Genomic DNA, 20,350 nt, shown 5'->3' on the forward strand with positions numbered 1-20,350 from the left:
TACATAAATAATAACTTATTAAGATTCAAGTTTAAAATTCAACTATTATAAAGTAAATGTCAAAAAGATATTTGCTTTCTAATCGTAGAGTTATTATAAAAGCTTGCAAAATTGAAATGAAGAAATTTTAAATAGTGAATGTTGTAGGTAGCCATAGCTGTGGTATTTTATTCCTTATATTGCTGGAAGAACTAAACACACACATGCATATAAAACTTTATATCTTAACTCTCTTGTTAAATAGTAATTAGTCTAAATAAAAAAAATTATGCTGATTGTACTTTTTAAGAATATCTACTTTTTAAACAATACTTATGTGTCTTTATATTAATTTTGTTATATAATAATAATAATGTATAAATATATGTATGTTGAATATTTCTAAATTAAGCTGTCTTTGAGAAAGACTCGCTCCGATTATTAATTTTACTTAAATAGTATATTGTGCAACAAGCGCTGGAAGATGAAAATTCACGGGTGCGGAGTTGACGCACGAGCCGAAGGCGAGTGCGGTCACCGCACACGGGAATTTTCAACTTCACGCACGTGTTGCACACCCTATTTTATGTTGCAAGTGCGTGGAAAGTGGTCCATCCCGCACGCGTCGCGTGCGGAATGTGTCACTTTCCATGCACGTGTGACATAAAATATTAATCCGCCACTGTTTGCATCATACAAAATGATATAGTATTTTCTAATTTTCAAGAATAATTAATATAAATAATTAAATTATAAGTTACGTTTAATATAAGAATATTACGCATTTACGATACAAATTTGCTCTATGTTATTAATAACTATAAGAAGAGTCTATCAAATATAAATAATATATAATGTATCACTAATCGCATTATGCTGTCTGCAGAATTATTAGTTTCATACTCTGAAGATAATTTTTTTAAAAGAATTTTTGAAATATTTTCTATAAAATGTTAAGAATGTAATAATTAAACTATGCATTTCTTATTTTCAACGTATATAAAAGCATTAGTAATAAAAATCGTATTTCCGATAACTTGATACAATCATCGATAATTTATCATAGTGGTAAAAAAAGATATCTATAATATCTATAATATCTATAAAGGCATTAATAATAGAAATATCGTATTTCCAATAACACAGAAAATCGTATATCCAATGACACATATATGTATACATATATGAGTCATTCTTTGTCAACCGGAACATCCCTCCTTCTCGGAACAGTTTTTGTTAAAAAATGGTTCTACCGGGGCTCAAAAAATATATATAATATATAAAAATAGGTATGCATATGAGATTTATAATACCAATTCTTGAAGATCATTACCTTAAGAGCTTAGTTCTGCTTTATATGATATACCCTACCTCCCATGCATTGGATTCTCCTAACTTCAAACTGGAATAACTCGGCAATAACAAATCGTCTGTGAGCGTTCGAAAATGGATTTGGAAGGGGAAAAATAGTACTTTAAAGCCGGATCCAGATTTGTATCGTATCACCGTATCATGATATTTTCTTATCAAAATACGGATATGTTGGTTATAATGATATGCCAAGGCTCTCTCTCTCTCGTTTTCAATCTGTAAGATACGGGATACAAATACGGATTGAAAATAAGGCCTTGGCGTATCATTATAACCAACATTTGCGTATTTTAATAAGAAAATATCATGATACGATACGGTGATACGGTACAAGTCTAAACGCAGCTTAAGATGACCCCGACAGAAATGTGCGGGAAAAATTTCTCACTCTGCAATACTTCCATAAAAAAGGCCAAAATGGCCTATCTTGACACATTTAAGTGCGATTATCTCAGAGACCTGACTTGATAGGCAAATTCTACGGCCGAATTCGGGTTCCGGGCGAAAAATTATATAAGAAACCACTTCTAATTCTTAAACACCAATCCTTTGTAGATCTGTGTAAATTCATACAGTCATCGATAACTTATCGCAGTGATAACAAAATTTATCTACAATCAATACGAGTCTATAGCAAATAGCGTGAAACCTTATATAATAACCTTACCAACGAGTATCGTGTGACAGTCTTCGATTGGACATAGGTAAATCAAAGTGCAACGAAAATGCAAAGGCAAGATCGGTTCTTTGTGTTCACTATATTTTTGGTGGTTGTACTTTCTATTTTTCATTCAGGTACGTAATGTAAATTTTCGGTAATTTATTTGTTAACAATTTTATAAATAACAATAGCAAAAAATTCTAAAAAAGTTAATTTATAAGAATTTTTGCTACTGTACCTTTTTGATATGTTAATACAATTTAAAATTTTAGGTCCTTAGTAATTTTTTTATATAATGAAATTAATCTAGAGAATATGGATAATAATTAATAGTTGCTATATATTACGCAATATTAATATTAAAAACTAAAAGCCTAAGTTTCTAATAATTACATAATAAAAAAATTTGTTTCACCGTATAGTTACAGTTAATGTAATTTGAATGTAAACAATCGCTTTTCTAATTTTATTTTAATGTAGTGATTTTTAAAGAAATTTTTATTAGTTTATTGTTTTATTTATGTCTTTTTTAAGGTGAGGCATTGAAGTGTTATAATTGCAATTCGTTGATCAGTGCAACTTGTGAAAAAGAGTCGACATCGCAGGAAGTAATACCATGTCCGGATGGCGTATGTTTAACATTTAGTATGAGTAAGTATCTAAAATAACAAAATAATGTATATCGGGTAATGTTTTTCTTAAATATTGCAGGCTGTAGAGGCTTTAGTTTGTTCTATTTTTTATATGCTATCATAATGATTAAAAAAACTTATTTGAATTTTTTCCACTATTCGAGTTTTTCTAATTTTCTTCCAATTACTTGCAAATACTCATATATATATATATATATATATATATATATATATATAATTTTTTACTACATATATACATACGTATAATGTTAAAGATTCTATTGTTTTATAAAATTGCTCAGGATTAAAATTATATATATATATTTTATAAAACAATAGAATCTTTAACATTATACGTATGTATATATGTAGTAAAAAATTTATTGTAATATAATAGTGAAACTTTTTTTTCCAGACACTATTGGGATAAAAAGCTTCACACGTACCTGCGGTTTTCGCGACTTCTGTAAACATGCAGAAGCAGATCCTCGCGTCGAGATCTTAGATTGTAAAGAATGCAACACAGATCTGTGTAATGCTTCTGCTACCAATGCAGTATCAACTATCATAATGATAACCTCAGGATTGATTACACTGTTATGGACTATTCAATGAATTTTATAGATTATTTAATCTTGTAGCTCGTTATATAATCTTTTTAAAAAAATTTTTTACATTGTTGTTAAAATATGTATTTTTGTTTTTATAGCCAGCAAGTTTTTTAGCTCTATATCATTTTAATCCAAATTAATTATTACATTGGATGTTATGCGAAAGATAAATATTGAAATAATTTTATTAAATGTGTTACTTAATACAACTCGGTCTTTGCTTTCTTACATAAATGAGCATTAAATTTTTATAAAACATGAAAAAACCCATATTTAGATTGATATTTATAAAATACATCTATCACACAGAAACATATACCTATTATAAATACATAGAAAAATTCAAATTCAAAATTCGAATTAGATAAAGCAATCATGTAACAATGTCAAAAGAGCATCAAACTTTCTAAAGAACTGAGTGATATTTTCGCGCTATCGCGATTCAACGTAAGACATCTAAGAACTTTTCTTCGAAAGGTATGTATTTCTGCGTTATGCAAAACTGGGCCGCGGCAGTGTGGGAAATTCCGTTCTGATACGCCAGGAAGAGCGCGTACGAGACCTTATTTCTTTCGCGAATCACAATGAGTGAGGAAATTCTCAAGGTTCCATGTCCCTCTCAGCATTCGCCGCACTTCTCTTATGCATCATGATAAAGTGCAGATCTAACTGTAAAGTCTTAGACCGCTGGCTACGCAATGAAATTGCATAAAGACAGTCTATTTTAATAATAAAATGCTCTTTCTGCGATGCTGTCGCGATCTTGTCTTGACTATACTTTTGTTACACCAGCGGACGAAGAAAAATATATGTTTTGTATAAAAACTGTAAAAAATTAAATAATATTATAAAGATATGTGAAATTAAAATTCTGTTGTTTTAAATGGATAACCATTTACGCAACCATATCTTTTATAGAATATATCACGATGTTGTATAATAGAAAATTATTCCGTTCCAAATAATATGTTAAAAGCTTGATTCAATGCTCAATTATCATCTGAATGTAAAGAATTTTAAAACTATATAAATAATATTAATATATAGAACATATGTATAATTATTAACTTTACATGTGTGTGGTATTATTTATATTCCTATTAAATTAAAAACTGCAAAGTTACAAAAAAGCAATTACTGTAAAATTGAAATTTTATTTTGAAAAATGACCATGATAAAAATATTAAAAATTATGTGTTTTGTTCATGCCTGTCTTCGCACACCTCTTGTCAAAATGTATAAGACGCGCGAAATAATTTATTATTAATTCATCGCGCGTAACGCCGTTTATCTCGCCGTACAATTACTGTGATGAGCATTTCTTGCGCGATTCCTGTGTATATTGTTTATAAATTCATATACATGACACATCGCTATAACTTTTATCCCTTGACTCCCACATAATGCATAATATGTTAGCAGCTGGTTCCTCGTACATGGCGCGCACGTAATTTTCCATTAATATCGCGTGTAAAAAGGGCAGAATAAGGTTCTTTTTCAACGATAATTTCCGACGAAACTTTCGGCGATCGCGGCGACCCTAATTGAATTAAATCTCCGGTATACCAATAATTTCGCCGCCGCTTTTTAATTTGTTCATTCTTGCAAGACTGCCTTTTTTATTCGTGGAAATATTTATGACGTATCACAATAAGTTTATTTTAACACGTATCTATTTGCAGGATTATTGTTTCACAGTAATTTCGATTGCAATCACATTGTACATTAATTTCGATTTCTCATATAATAAGATAAGATATACATTTCAATGGTTTTTATCTTATATATCGTAGACATATAATTATATCAAAGAATTTTATTTTTCTTAACGTACGAAGAACATGTTCACATTTTTTTAAATTTCCTCTAGTATAGTAGTGAATATTTTTCTATTTGAAGATTACAATGCTTCGCACGATTCGAACATGCTCTCGTACCATTTAATCGATAATCATTCTGCTTTTACGGATTAGCATTGTCATCGGATTAGTATTCGTTCAATCTGGACGCGTTTAATTAACTAAAGAACATTTAGATGGTCCTGTGCTCTACTGCTAAATCCTCTCAACATCTCTATATTTGCGCTTCAAGACGCCCATAATATGTTTATCAACGACGTTACCGGATGCAGTAAACGGAATTGTGTTACGCTCACGTGGATAATACCGTGGAGTTAGCATCGACGAATTTCGCGGCCAGCTCGAGCTTCGCGTTTCAGAAAACTTTATACGTTATTTAAAAAATATTATTTGGTATGAGATGACTATATTATGTAAATATTGTATATATATATATATATATATATATATATAATTGTAAAAGTGTATTAAGATTTATTGTTAAAATTCAACTATTATAAAGTATGTTAAAAAGATTTGCCTTCTAATCATAAAGTTATTATAAAAGCTTGCAAAGTTGAAATAAAGAGATTTTGGATAATAAATAGGCAGCCGTAGCTGTGATATTTTATCCCTTATATTGCTGAAAGAACTAAACACATACATGCATATAAAACTTTATATCTTTAAATAAACAAACAAAGGCATTAGAGCTAATTCGCAAACGGTGGTCGGGCGACAGTAATAAAACTCAAATTGCAATAATAAATAAATTAATATAATAAAGTAAACGTTTCGGTCCTTGGTTTGGACCCTCCTCAGTACATACAAAACGATGGTCAGATGCTTCGATGCAGTGGTCAAGATGTAGTAAAAAATGCAGTCAACATGTTCGCTCTCCAAGATATTTTGTGAGAGTATGGATCTCGTATCGTCAATGTGACTGTTGCCTTAATTCGATAAATAGAGATTAAAGTTGATTAAAAACTTTGTTTGTTTTGATTGTTTTAAAAACTTTGATTTATTGTTATTGAGAGCTTTATCCTTGATTTTATATCTTTAGATACAATCATCGATAATTTATCATAGTGATAAAAAAAGTTATTTATGTTTCTATAGCAAATATTGTGGAACGATTTATATAATAACCTTGCCAACGAGTATATACTGTGACAGTTCTCGATTGGACATAGGTAAATCAAGGTGCAACGAAAATGCCAGGGCAAGATCGGTTCTTTGTGTTCACTATATTTTTGGTAGTTGTGCTTTCTATTTTTCACTCAGGTACGTAATATAAATTTTCGGCAATTTATTTGTTAACAATTTTATAAATAACAATAGCAAAATATTTTCTAAAAAGTTAATTTATAAGAATTTTTGCTACTGTACATTTTTGATATTATATGTTAATACAATTTAAAATTTTAGGTCCTTAGTATTTTTCTTTATATAATGAAATTAGTCTAGAGAATGTGGATAATAATTAACAGTTGCTATAGATTACGCAATGTTAATATTAAAAACTGAAGGATTAAATAATTCTAATTTCTAATAATTACATAATCAAAAAATTTGTTTCACCGTATAGTTACAGTTAATGTAATTTGAATGTAAACAATTGCTTTTCTAATTTTATTTTAATGAAGTCATTTCTAAAGATCTTTTTATTAGTTTATTGTTTTATTTATGTCTTTTTTAAGGTGAGGCGGCCTGGTTGAAGTGTTATAATTGCAATTCGGCGATCAGTGCAACCTGTGAACATAATCCAACCTCGGGGGAAGTAGTGTCATGTAGTCTGGATAATAACGTATGTGTATCATATAATATCGGTAAGTATCTAAAATAAATAATCTTATGACTTTTAACATATTGGATCCTATATCCAGAATAACGTACATAGGTAATGTTGCAGGCTGTAGAGGCTTTAGTTTGTTCTATTTTTTATATATATGCTATCATAATAATAAAAAAACTTATTTGAATTTTTTCCAATATCCGAGTTTTTTCTAATTTTCTTCCAGTAACTTGCAAAAACTTGCATATATAATTTTAATTCTAAGCAATTTTATAAACAAATAGAATCTTTAACATTGTATGTATGTATGATGTACATATGTAGTAAGAAACTTATTGTAATATAATAGTGAATCTTCTTTTTCCAGAATATAATGGCAGAAAACTCACCATACGTACCTGCGGTTATCGCGACTTCTGTAAATATACAAATCCTGACGTAATAAAAAATTGTAGAGAATGCACCAATGACCTGTGTAAAGGTTGATACTAATGCGGTATCAACGAAAAGTTGTAAAACAGCTATTACTGTAGAATTGAAATTTTATTTTGAAAGCCACTGATTATAATAAAAATATGCAAAAACTATGTGTTTTGTTCATGCCTGTCTTCGTATTACACCTTTTGCCAAAATGTAAGACGCACGAAATAATTTGTTATTAATTCATCATGCGTAACGCTGTTTATCTCGCCGTGCAATTACTGTGATGAGAATTTCTTACGCAATGTGTTTAAGTAAATTTATATGTTGTATAGGTACTTCTGAAATAAGCTGTCTTTGAGAAAGACTTGCTGTGGTTGTTAATTTTACTTAAAAATATTCATCCATATTTTTTTTTTAAGAATTCTTAAAACATTTTCTATAAAATGTTAAAAGTGTAATAATTAAAGATAATGCATTTCTTATTTTTAACGTATATAAAAGCATTAGTAATAGAAATCGTATTTCCGATAACTTGATACAATCATCGATAATTTATCATAGTGGTAAAAAAAGATATCTATGTTTCTATAGCAAATATCGTGAAACTTTATATAATATCATTGCCAACGAGTATACTGTGATAGTTCTCGATTGGACGCAGGTAAATCAAGGTGCAACGAAAATGCCAGGGCAAGATCGGTTCTTTGTGTTCACTATATTTTTGGTAGTTGCGCTTTCTATTTTTCACTCAGGTACGTAATATAAATTTTCGGCAATTTATTTGTTAACAATTTTATAAATAACAATAGCAAAATATTTTCTAAAAAGTTAATTTATAAGAATTTTTGCTACTGTACATTTTTGATATTATATGTTAATACAATTTCAAATTTTAGGTCCTTAGTAATTTTTTTTATATGAAATTATTCTAGAGAATGTGGATAATAATTAACAGTTGCTATAGATTACGCAATGTTAATATTAAAAACTGAAGGATTAAATAATTCTAATTTCTAATAATTACATAATCAAAATATTTGTTTCACCGTATAGTTACAGTTATAATTTAATTTGAATGTAAACCATCGCTTTTCTAATTTTATTTTAATGAGATCATTTCTAAAGATCTTTTTATTAGTTTATTGTTTTATTTATGTCTTTTTTAAGGTGAGGCATTGAAGTGTTATAATTGCAATTCGTTGATCAGTGCAACTTGTGGAAAAACGCCAATATCGAGGGAAGTATTGTCATGTCTGCCTAATAACGTATGTGTATCATATTATATCGGTAAGTATCTAAAATAAATAATCTTATGACTTTTAACACATTGGATCCTATATCCAGAATAATGTACATGGGTAATGTTGCAGGTTGTAGAGGCTTTAGTTTGTTCTATTTTTTACATATGCTATCATAATAACAAAAAAACTTATTTGAATTTTTTCCAATATTCGAGTTTTTTTCTAATTTTCTTCCAATAACTTGCAAAAACTTGCATATATAATTTTAATTCTAAGCAATTTTATAAAAAAAATAGAATCTTTAACATTGTATGTATGTATGATGTATATATGTAGTAAGAAACTTATTGTAATATAATAGTGCATCTTCTTTTTCCAGACTATCTTGGCAAAAAAGTCAACGTACGTAGCTGCGGTCATCGCGACTTCTGTAAATATGCAAATCCTAACATAAAACAAAATTGTAAATATTGCAACACAGACCTGTGTAAAGCTTGATACTAATGCGGTATCAACGAAAAGTTACAGCTATTACTGTTAAAACAGCTATTACTGTAAAATTGAAATTTTATTTTGAAAGCTACTGATTATAATAAAAATATGTAAAAACTATGGGTTTTGTTCATGCCTGTCTTCGTATTACACCTTTTCCCAAAATGTAAGACGCACGAAATAATTTATTATTAATTCATCATGCGTAACGCTGTTTATCTCGCCGTGCAATTACTGTAATGAGAATTTCTTACGCAATTCCTGTGTTTAAATAAATATATATGTTGTATACTTCCGAATTAAGCTGTCTTTGAGAAAGACTTGCTGTGGTTGTTAATTTTACTTAAAAATATTTATCCATATTTTTTTTAAAGAATTCTTGTAACATTTTCTATAAAATGTTAAAAGTGTAATAATTAAACTTAATGCATTTCTTATTTTTAACGTATATAAAAGCATTAGTAATAGAAATCGTATTTCCGATAACTTGATACAATCATCGATAATTTATCATAGTGGTAAAAAAAGTTATCTATGTTTCTATAGCAAATATCGTGTGAAACTTTATATAATAATATCCTTGCCAACGAGTATACTGTGACAGTTCTCGATTGGACATAGGTAAATCAAGGTGCAACGAAAATGCCAGGGCAAAATCGGTTCTTTGTGTTCACTATATTTTTGGTAGTTGTCCTTTCTATTTTTCACTCAGGTACGTAATGTGAATGTAATTTTCGGCAATTTATTTGTTAACAATTTTATAAATAACAATAGCAAAATATTTTCTAAAAAGTTAATTTATAAGAATTTTTGCTACTGTACATTTTTGATATTACATGTTAATACAATTTAAAATTTTAGGTTCTTAGTAATTTTTTTATATAATAAAATTAGTCTAGAGAATGTGGATAATAATTAACAGTTGCTATAGATTATGCAATGTTAATATTAAAAACTGAAGGATTAAATAATTCTAATTTCTAATAATTACATAATTAAAAAATTTGTTTCACCGTATAGTTACAGTTAATGTAATTTGAATGTAAACCATCGCTTTTCTAATTTTATTTTAATGAGATCATTTCTAAAGATCTTTTTATTAGTTTATTGTTTTATTTATGTCTTTTTTAAGGTGAGGCACTGAAGTGTTATAGTTGTATGTCAGGGGTCAGTGCAACTTGTGAAAAAAAGCCAACATCGGAGGAAGTACTGCCATGTCCGGATAATAGCGTATGTGTATCATATAACATCGGTAAGTATCTAAAATAAATAATCTTATGACTTTTAACACATTGGATCTTATATTCAGAATAAGGAACATGGGTAATGTTGCAGGCTCTATAGACTTTAGTTGGTTCTATTTTTTATATGCTATCATAATGATTAATCATAATGATTAAAAAAACTTATTTGTATTTTTTCCAATATTCGAGTTTTTTCTAATTTCCTTTCAATAACTTGCAAAAACTCGCATATACATATAATTTTAATTCTAAGCAATTTTATAAAAAAATAGAATCTTTATCATTGTATGTATGTATAATGTATATATGTAGTAAGAAACTTATTGTAATATAATAGTGAATCTTCTTTTTCCAGAATATCTTGGCAAAAAAGCCATCATACGTAGCTGCGGTATTCGCGACTTCTGTAAAAATGCAGATCCTAACAACATCAAAAATTGTAAAGAATGCAACACAGACCTGTGTAAAGCTTGATACTAATACGGTATCAACGAAAAGTTGTAAAACGGCTATTACTGTAAAATTAAAATTTTATTTTGAAAGCAACTGATCATAATAAAAATATTTAAAAACTATGTTTCGTTCATGCCCCTGTTTTCGTACAGTTCGATGCCGAAATGTAAGACGCGCGAAATAATTATTAATTCATCGCGTGTAACTTAGTTTATCTCGCCGTGCAATTATTGTGATGAGCATTTTTTATGCGATTCCTGTGTATATTGTTTATAAATTCATATACATAACACATCGCTATAACTTTTATCCCTTGACTTCCGCACATAATGCACAATACGTTAGCATAAAGTTCCTCAAGCGTGGCGCGCATGTAATTTTCCATTAATATCGCGTGGAAAAAACGGCGGAGTAAGGTCCTTTTTTAACAATAATTTTCGACGAAACTTTCGGCGATCGCGGTGAGTCTAATTGAATTAAAGCTCTGGTGTGCCCAATAATTTCGTCGCCCGCGCTTTTTAATTTGTTCATTCTTGCGAGACTGGCTTTTTTATTCGTAGAAATATTTATGACGTATCATAATAAGTTTATTTTAACACGTATCTATTTGCAGAATATTGTTTCACAGTAATTTCGATTGCTATCACATTGCACGTTAATTTCGATTTTTCATAGAATAAGATAAGATTTACGTTTAAATGGCTTTCACCTGGTATATTGTAGATAAATATTTATTTTTATTTTACATTGTTTTTAATTTTATATATTTTTGTCTCATTTTATTTATTTTCTTTGTATAAGAGAGATATGCCAGATAAGAGAGATAAGAGAAAGAAAAGGGAAAAAGAAAGGAGATATTGTGAGGCAAAAGTTCGTAAGATTAAACACAGTGAAGAGATATAACTAATAGCGTAATTGCCTCAGTGAGCATTAAAAATTTAGTAAAATTCAAGATTGCCACTTATTTGAGCCCTGAAAATTATCAATATATTCAATTTTAGATAAATTAATGCAACTTTCCCGCAGCTATACCTATAACAATATGATATTGTTAGTATTATATTTCAGCCGGTCACTGCACTTCGTAACGGAAATTGATCGTAAACGAAAGTCTATTCGAAACGGTTAATTAGTTCCTTGATGCGCGTATAAACTAATTAGCCGGCACAAGGTGAGAGTAATGCAACCATCGTGCGTTCCACTCATTATTTTGTACTTCAAAACTTAACTACAGGTACAAACATTCGGTTAGGTTGCGACTTAGGTATCAGTTTCAATTTAACTGTGCGGTCATATCAGGCATGATATAATCATAATATACTCAGAATGATAAAATTCTTTAGAATTTTTGGGTTCTTTGCCTTTCGCTATTTCTTGCTACATCAGCAGTGAATTTAATCATGATATAATTAAAAACCGAAGAAATATTTTCTCTTGTTCTCCAATTTTAGTAATAGAGGTTGTGAATGTAACATGGCAGATAAATTATTTTTTAACTCTAATCGACGATATTTATCCGCTGAACGTTTGTCGCAAAACATCGTCTGTTTAAAACGCCGTCAAACTACAGTATATCACGCATCATTTTAGGTAAGGCTCGCATTTCCGTGACACGTCGTCGACGTCGCGTAGCGTCGACCCTCTAGCAGATTGCCAAAGGCCTTCTGTGGCCGTACAACGAGATTCGATTACGGCAAACCTCGTAAACTTCCAATATTACGGCTGAGAAAGCAGCGCTCGCAGTGCCCGTTGGGAGGCAGATTTCCTCGTTTACTTCCTCGATCACTCACCCACTCCTCTCCGAGTTTTCTTATTTCCTTTAGCCTCTCGTCATCGATGAAAGAAAACGTCACGAGAAAGTTTTTTATGTCGCTCACCCCTGGTATCTTTAATCTTCATAAAAGCGCCGTCACCACGGCGTTGAAATGAACGCGGGTCGACTTTTATTACGTCAATTTTTTTCTAATTAAGGGATGCAAAAAAGCGGCTTTACCTCTCGCTGTCTTACTTCATCAAGCACGCATATGGGTCTTGTTCTTATTTTTATTTTTATACTTCTCCGTTATTCTAATATTAGGTTGTATATTGCTTTTCCTCAAATGTTTATTACACTATCGCTCACAGAAGCATACGTATGTGGGTGTATATAACGTGTACGTGAGCAATATATTGCGCTCGGATCCGTGGGTTCGCTAAACCCAAATGACAGTGTGGATCAGTCATCCCAGCGGGATTATTACGGCGAAACAAAGTCATTTCTGATTAGCGATATCTCGTTTCTGGAGCTCTCAAAATAACGTTCCCTTCTAACATTTATTATCGTATTATCTCATTATTTTTGGCGTTATCCGAAAATTATGCCGATACATATAGAAAAATAATCCACGTAAAAGATGTCGATAAAAATCGAACAGCGAGAGATTTAGCGTGGCTTCTTGTAATTGAAACTCTCATTTTGCGTATCCTTAATCCATAGAATTATGCGATATTAATTATGACAAGGTTGCAGGTCAATTTAGATGCATGTCGCTTGATTGATTTCCTTCGTGTATCAGTCGAGAAACGCTGCCGCTAATGCTCACGCATGGCTTGACTCCAATCAGCAAAACCCCGGGGGATTTACCTACCGAATTGCTCAAACTGTACGCAAACCCTAAACGCAATTAACTAACGCGGCTGCAAACCATCACTTATCGGTAGGCAAACGTAACTTTGTCCGCGACGAATCCTTCGACTGGTTACATCGAAGTATATTGTACATGCAACGGCGGCGCAACCTTGTTGGCCAGTTTGAAAAAACCGATAAAAGACTCGAACAGATCTAAGCTCTTGATTGCAAGCGCACCACGATAGTTTCAAAAGCACGAGAGCGACGAAGAGACGCGGACGATGGACTTGATGGAAACATATTGAGTTGCTGCGCGATGCTCTCACGGCGTTTACGGCGTTATTACGGCCATCCCCGACGTGTACGGTAGAATGTATCTCATCTCTCAGTTATGCGTCCGCCGCGCGTATATTACGGCCACGCCAGATTAACCGCGAAGTATCAGAAATTACGACGCGTATGTACGTCAAAGGGAAGCGTCCGCGTCTCGCGAAGGAGCGAATTTTCCTCCGCACGCATCCGTGGTACAGAAACAACGAGCGATCATCTCTACTGCTCGCAAAGTGGCCGCAGGATCGGCTAAGAAATTATGTTATAGGTTTCTTACTTGTATCTCCCGAATACAGATATTTTATGATAAGAAGAGGTAACATTCTTTTCTTTGTAAAAATTCATGATTTTTTAAAAATATGCTTCGTGACAATCGATACTTCATTCTATATGTTTTACATATTGTTTCGTAAGCTTTTGACACACGGAAATTCTTTCTTCAAATTATCAATAATGCTACGTGTATTAGTCTAAATTGTATTTTTTTGTTTATATAAATATGTTAAGATAACATGTTACTCTGCTGCGTTGAATACAAAGCTTTGATGTCATGAAGATTCAGATATGCTGACATTGGAAATCTAACACCTCTGGGCAAAACGAGTTCTGAAGAGATATTACATTTTCTTCGTGTATCTTTGCTGCCGTGTTGCACGTTGGTCGCATTTATATCTTTCTTGCCAAGCTTTTATTACCTTTTCGCCACAATTTCTTCCTCGCGCCCTTTCTACCTCCAATTAGAAAATTTCATTCATTATACTTGCAAATTCTGTCATTTCGCATCCGTTGCGAAATGCCGTATGCGTACATTTTTCCATGCATAAGAGAACAGTTAACGTGGTAGTACATGAGAGGAGAATTTAAATAATAATTCAGAAAATTTCAACATACTCAAATCACTATGTTTTTTTGCAAATTAAAGTAAATTCAAAAGATGCGACTTTTGCTCCTAGAGATATATAGAATATCTTTCTTTCGTACATGAAAATAAATCTTGGATCCATCAGTATACAATTAGGCGGTTCCAATTAGGCCTTTTTCATTGTTCTTCGTCAACGCGCGACATTCGGCGCTGGACAGCGTGCAAACACGGGTCCGCGCGCGGAAACGATTTTAATTGCTTGCCATAATCAAAGGCGTTATTGTTGCCGAGCATCCGGCTCGCGCACCAGTCAGAAATACAAAAACTTACGGCCGCGACGAAAGAGTTGAGGGAACGGAAGCACGGATATTCGTGAATTATTCGCCATTCGCGACGTGCAAACAGCACTCGCGTTTTATGATCGCCGTGACGTTAACAAATGACCCTCGCGATTATACTTTCATATGTCATAATTGACAAGTGATATCGCGACCAATGAACGATTGGTTAATTAAAAAATATTGTTTAACAATTGTATTTGTGTATATGACCTAACTAAAAACATTATCTTTGTCGCATACTTGAATTTCTGATATTGTGCGCCGTACAAAATCGATAATGAAGACTATGAGTTAAAAATTACAATAAAATAAAATAAAAATTTGACGTTATAAAATCTCATCAGTATAACGTATGTATTTCAATTCACGGTAGTTTAATAAAATACAAGATGATAGCGTACGTAACGGTACATTTGTAATTACAATTTGTCTCGTTTTCCATCGTGAGGCTGAATCCCTGCAAATCCCTTCGCTTCGTATTTCACAAATCTTGAATCGCTTAATGCCTAAAATACGGGACCGCTTAACAGCGCATCGAATCCGCAACACACACGGATAACTGTGATTTATCGGCGAGGGGAGAATCAAACGGATGCAATTCGACGGATGTGCACGGTCTCGTAAATTTTCGGATGGATTTACGATCGAAAACGAAAGCTTTTAGAAGGGACAGAGGATTTGCCATCTACATTACGCGCAGTCCATTTGCATTTTACTCATCAAAGTGTGAATATCATATACAATGTAGTCGAATTTTATTTATTTCAATTTTTCTGTCGTCGTGTTTTTCTCCTACTCACAATTATAAGCATATAACGCACATGCCTCACACGCGAAATTGTATAAAAATTACGAACCGTCCAATCTACGTACAAACGCTTTCCAATAAATAGCAGTAACGACGAATTGTTAAATTTCATGATGGATAGTCCCGCTTTTGAAAAGATAACGACACGTATCACCGAAAGTGTCGTCTTGCAGTCGAGAATTTCGACACCAATAATCGACAAAAACCAGCAACAGTTTAAAGGAAAAAACCCATGTTGCGGAGACAGAAATTCGCAAATAGTAAGGCAACAGAAGAATTCTGCTTAATGTTTAATGATATTTTTGATCTATTAAATTCTCGAAATAAGTTTTGTACTACTCCGTCTAGACGACCTATTACTACGGAAAATTTAATAGAAATTAAACAAAGAATTAATTGTTTCATAGATTATATATCTTCTTTGAAATATCAAGAAACTTCAATTTTACATTCAAAACGCAAAACTGGGTTTTTTTGGATTAATTGTTACTTTAAATAGTGTCCTAGAAATATATAAGAATTGGATACAACCAAATAGTAGTATGTCGTATCTTTTAACATATAAATTGTCACAGGACCACTTAGAATTATTTTTTTCTGCAGTACGAAGTCATTGTGGTCACAATAATAATCCAACTTGTATGCAATTCATGACAGTATTTAGAAAATTGCTAACTCACGCACAAGTTGGCGGTTCGAAATATGCGAATAGCGTTGCTCAAGACGATACTATCTTTTTAAACGTTACTTCCACTAATATACATAGAGGTATCGATGATATTTGTACGACTGAGGAAAATTACACTGAAGATAACATTATTGATAATGACCACAGTTATTACACGCACGCTCTATTTGAAATAATAAATAAGGATTATATTGACGACGTACTTGGCTACATAGCAGGATTTATAGTACGTAAAATATCAAAAGACATATCGTGCAATGTATGTTTAACTCTCCTACACAGTGACACACCGTATACAGAATTACAACGTTTAAAATCAAGAGGTGGTTTAATTAATGCGTCTGCTGATGTAATATATCTGTGTAAATTGGGTGAAATTACTGTTAGGGAAAATAATATTTTTTCTCAACACAAAAATCTTTTACAGTATATCTTAATGAAAACTTTACGAAAAGTAACAAGTGTTATTTTTTATCATAAGGATCATTGCTTTGAACAAAATTATTTAAACGATCATCGATTTCAATTAATAAAATTAGTTCTTGTTAATTTTTTAAAAATCAGATTGCATCACGCAGCCAAAACAAAATCTGTAGTTGTAACAAGAATTAGAAGTAAATTAACAAAAACAATTTTATTTATGCACCAATAGATATAATACCAAATTGTTTGTAACTGTGTATAATTGTGGTCATTTTTAAATGTATTTTATTATAACGTTGTATAACATTGTAATTGTATAAGAATTAGAAATCTATTGCAATAAAAATACAAAAAAAATTTATTTTATGCACTAGATATAAAAACACAACACTGTACGTAACATTATGTATTATGTTATATATTATAATGAATGTATCTTTTAGATGTACAGTGTAATAAATAAGATATTATATACATCAAACATTTTTTAATTTCTTTATTTATTACCTACACCTCTAGTACAGTACTAATAATATAAATTATAATAAGATTTATATATATATTGCGTATATTACAATAAGCTATTAAAAGTACTTCATATATGAATATATATATATATATATATATATATATATAATTTCATAAATAATTAATTAAATATAAATAAGTAATAGAATACTAATTGTAAATATAAAATATAAATATATAAATATAAATATAATATAAATAATTAATATATATTTATATAACATAATATAATAATATAATATAAATTTATATATTGCTTTATGTAAATATATTAAACAAATATTTTAAAAATAAAACAGTGGAAAAATGTTAACTATTTTATACAAAAATTGTGCGCAGGGTCTGCAATTTTATTTCGACGGCCCTGCAAGAAGAGAGACAAACATAGGCCTCCCATATAGTACCTCTCTTTCTACAGCTGGCGCGCGTTTACCCATCGCAACGCTCAGTCCATTCTATATGTCGATGGAGATACAGAACGATACTGTGCCGTCGCGAAGTAACGATCGAGTTCCTCGTTATTTCGCGACGGCACAGTATCGTTATACATCCAGTGTGAGCCTTCCAGTGGATCTTCCTCCGAAGTTCTAGTATTATTTTGTACGGCAAATAAATAATAAGGTCTCTGTAAACTGTAACGTCACAGTTACAGAGACAGAGGTCACAGTTTACAGAGACCTTATTATTTATTTGCCCTCCAGGGTCTCTTTTCGATGTGTCCACGTGCGTTTCATTTTCCTCGCTCGAGTTAATCGACACCTGCGATTCTGATCTTGTGTTTACTCTGTCTGATAGGTCGGGAGCTATATCTCTACTATTTATATCATTACTCTTCTGAGGTTCAATCCTGGTGCCAATTACCTACGGGAAAATAGTAATGCAATAACAGTTTAAATATGTGTAATATCTAAAATATAAGACAAATAGGGCGGAAAACGCCGCGAAGAAGCAGATAGTTCTGAGCTTCCACTCCTTACAGACAATCTCTCGGCTCTAGCATTTCAACTGCTCAGCCATTCCTTCGGCTCTAGCATTTCAATTGCTCAGCCTGGAGAGTACTGCAATAATTTAGTAATATTACCCTGAAGTTTTATTGTAGTATCACTTACATTAATATCTCTCGTAATTGTTGGAGTTGAATGGTGACTTTTTCTTTTTAATCTTTGTTTATCTGCCACTGTACATGTATCCAAATGTTAGTTAAAGATTATATTAATTCATCGAGCAACGTATCATGCTTAAGTAATTAAATTACTATTCGTTATATATCATACCATTAAGTCCGGGCGAAGAAATTATAAGTCTTCTTTTTGGCAGTCTTTTGCACGTACGACCATTTTCCTCGTTATTTCGCGACGGCACAGTATCGTTATACAGCCAGTGTGGGCCTTCCAGTGGATCTTCCTCCGAAGTTCTAGTATTATTTTGTAAGTCTTGAGTTACAGTTTACAGAGACCGTTACAAAATAATATTAGAACTTCAAATAAATAATAAGCCCTCCAGGGTCTCTTTTCGATGTGTCCACGTGCGTTTCATCTTCCTCGCTCGAGTTAATCGACACCTGCGATTCTGATCTTGTGTTTACTCTGTCTGATAGATCGAAGAGGTACATCATTACTCTCCTGAGGTTCAATCCTGGTGCCTGGACACGAAAGTGCATGGTTGGAAGAATTAAGTGGCGGAAAAAACGTTGGAGGGATTAGTGTTAAAATGGAAAATTTTTTAAGTTTAATATATTCCTTACTTCCAGCTGAAGCAGATGACAGTCTCACAGTAGGATTGGATTGTGCAAGCTTTTGACGCATAGAGATAGTGTTTGGCAAATCATCTATCACTGTGACCAACGTTTCTTCAATTTCCTTTGCCTTATTCAGTACATTGGATATTACAGTCTGAAATAAATAATATATATTGTATAAATAAAAAAACTAGCATGTAGATTAAAAAAAATATATATAAAGAAATTTACATTCTCTGAGAGATTATCTTTCGTAATTCCAAATCATTAATATGAACTATATTGTCATATAAATATGACGCCGTATAGAGCTGGCCTTAGGACACCTGCGTTATTCTTTGACAGATGTACCGCCCCAGTCAAACTCCCCGCCTGGCAGTGTCCTCGAATCGGATCACGCGGGAGTATTAACGGCGATCGGCCGCGAGGCCTCACGCCACTCTGACACGCTTGGCTCTAGAACACCGTGACCGCCGGCGCCGGAGCACGAAGCCCTCGGGGCACGCGCTCCGCCTAACCGAGTAAGTAAGGAAACGATGAAAGGCGCCTCTCCGGCGCCATATAAATATGACAATATAGTTCATATTAATGATTTGGAATTACGAGAGATAATCTCTCAGAGAATGTAAATTTCTTTATATATATATTTTTTAAATCTACATGCTAGTTTTTTTATTTATACAATATATATTATTTATTTCAGACTGTAATATCCAATGTACTGAATAAGGCAAAGGAAATACAAGAAACGTTGGTCACAGTGATAGATGATTTGCCAAACACTATCTCTATGCGTCAAAAGCTTGCACAATCCAATCCTACTGTGAGACTGTCATCTGCTTCAGCTGGAAGTAAGGAATATATTAAACTTAAAAAATTTTCCATTTTAACACTAATCCCTCCAACGTTTTTTCCGCCACTTAATTCTTCCAACCATGCACTTTCGTGTCCAGGCACCAGGATTGAACCGCAGGAGAGGAATGATTCACAATTTGCGTATTGCATACCAGATGCAACTGTTGAAGTTCTCCAATTAGTTCTACAGTCTGCGTCAATAGTGACTTCTGTTTCTCTTTCGAAAGCACCTTGGCCAAGTAACTATTGCTGATGTTCAATTTCTTATGCTCTAAGAAGAAATAATTTTGTCAAAACAACAACGGCAGCATGTCGAAGAGAATACAAGATAAAGTTAATTTTCTCACGTAGTGTATTGGACTTCCTTTCTTTGCAATGATTCCTCAAGCACTGCGTTCTTTTTGTAGTCAACACAGGGCTAACCTTCTT

The 20,350-nt window shown here is 32.0% G+C and overlaps 1 protein-coding gene across 1 annotated transcript; it reads left to right on the forward strand.

Moving 5' to 3' along the window:
* The first annotated feature begins 1,986 nt into the window (after positions 1-1,986).
* LOC139774057 (UPAR/Ly6 domain-containing protein CG9338-like) lies at positions 1,987-10,862 on the forward strand. Its single transcript, XM_071709003.1, has 9 exons — positions 1,987-2,145; positions 2,546-2,662; positions 3,059-6,376; positions 6,793-6,921; positions 7,255-8,062; positions 8,478-8,597; positions 8,931-9,755; positions 10,176-10,295; positions 10,643-10,862. Exons 1-3 carry the CDS (start codon positions 2,076-2,078, stop codon positions 3,256-3,258), a joined length of 387 nt encoding a protein of 128 aa, XP_071565104.1. The 5' UTR covers positions 1,987-2,075; the 3' UTR covers positions 3,259-6,376; positions 6,793-6,921; positions 7,255-8,062; positions 8,478-8,597; positions 8,931-9,755; positions 10,176-10,295; positions 10,643-10,862.
* The last annotated feature ends 9,488 nt before the right edge of the window (positions 10,863-20,350 follow it).

Source organism: Temnothorax nylanderi, unplaced genomic scaffold (assembly GCF_030848795.1).
Source record: "Temnothorax nylanderi isolate EJ_2023f unplaced genomic scaffold, tnyl_v1.0 TNYL_tig0073_pilon, whole genome shotgun sequence".
Lineage (NCBI taxonomy): Eukaryota > Metazoa > Arthropoda > Insecta > Hymenoptera > Formicidae > Temnothorax > Temnothorax nylanderi.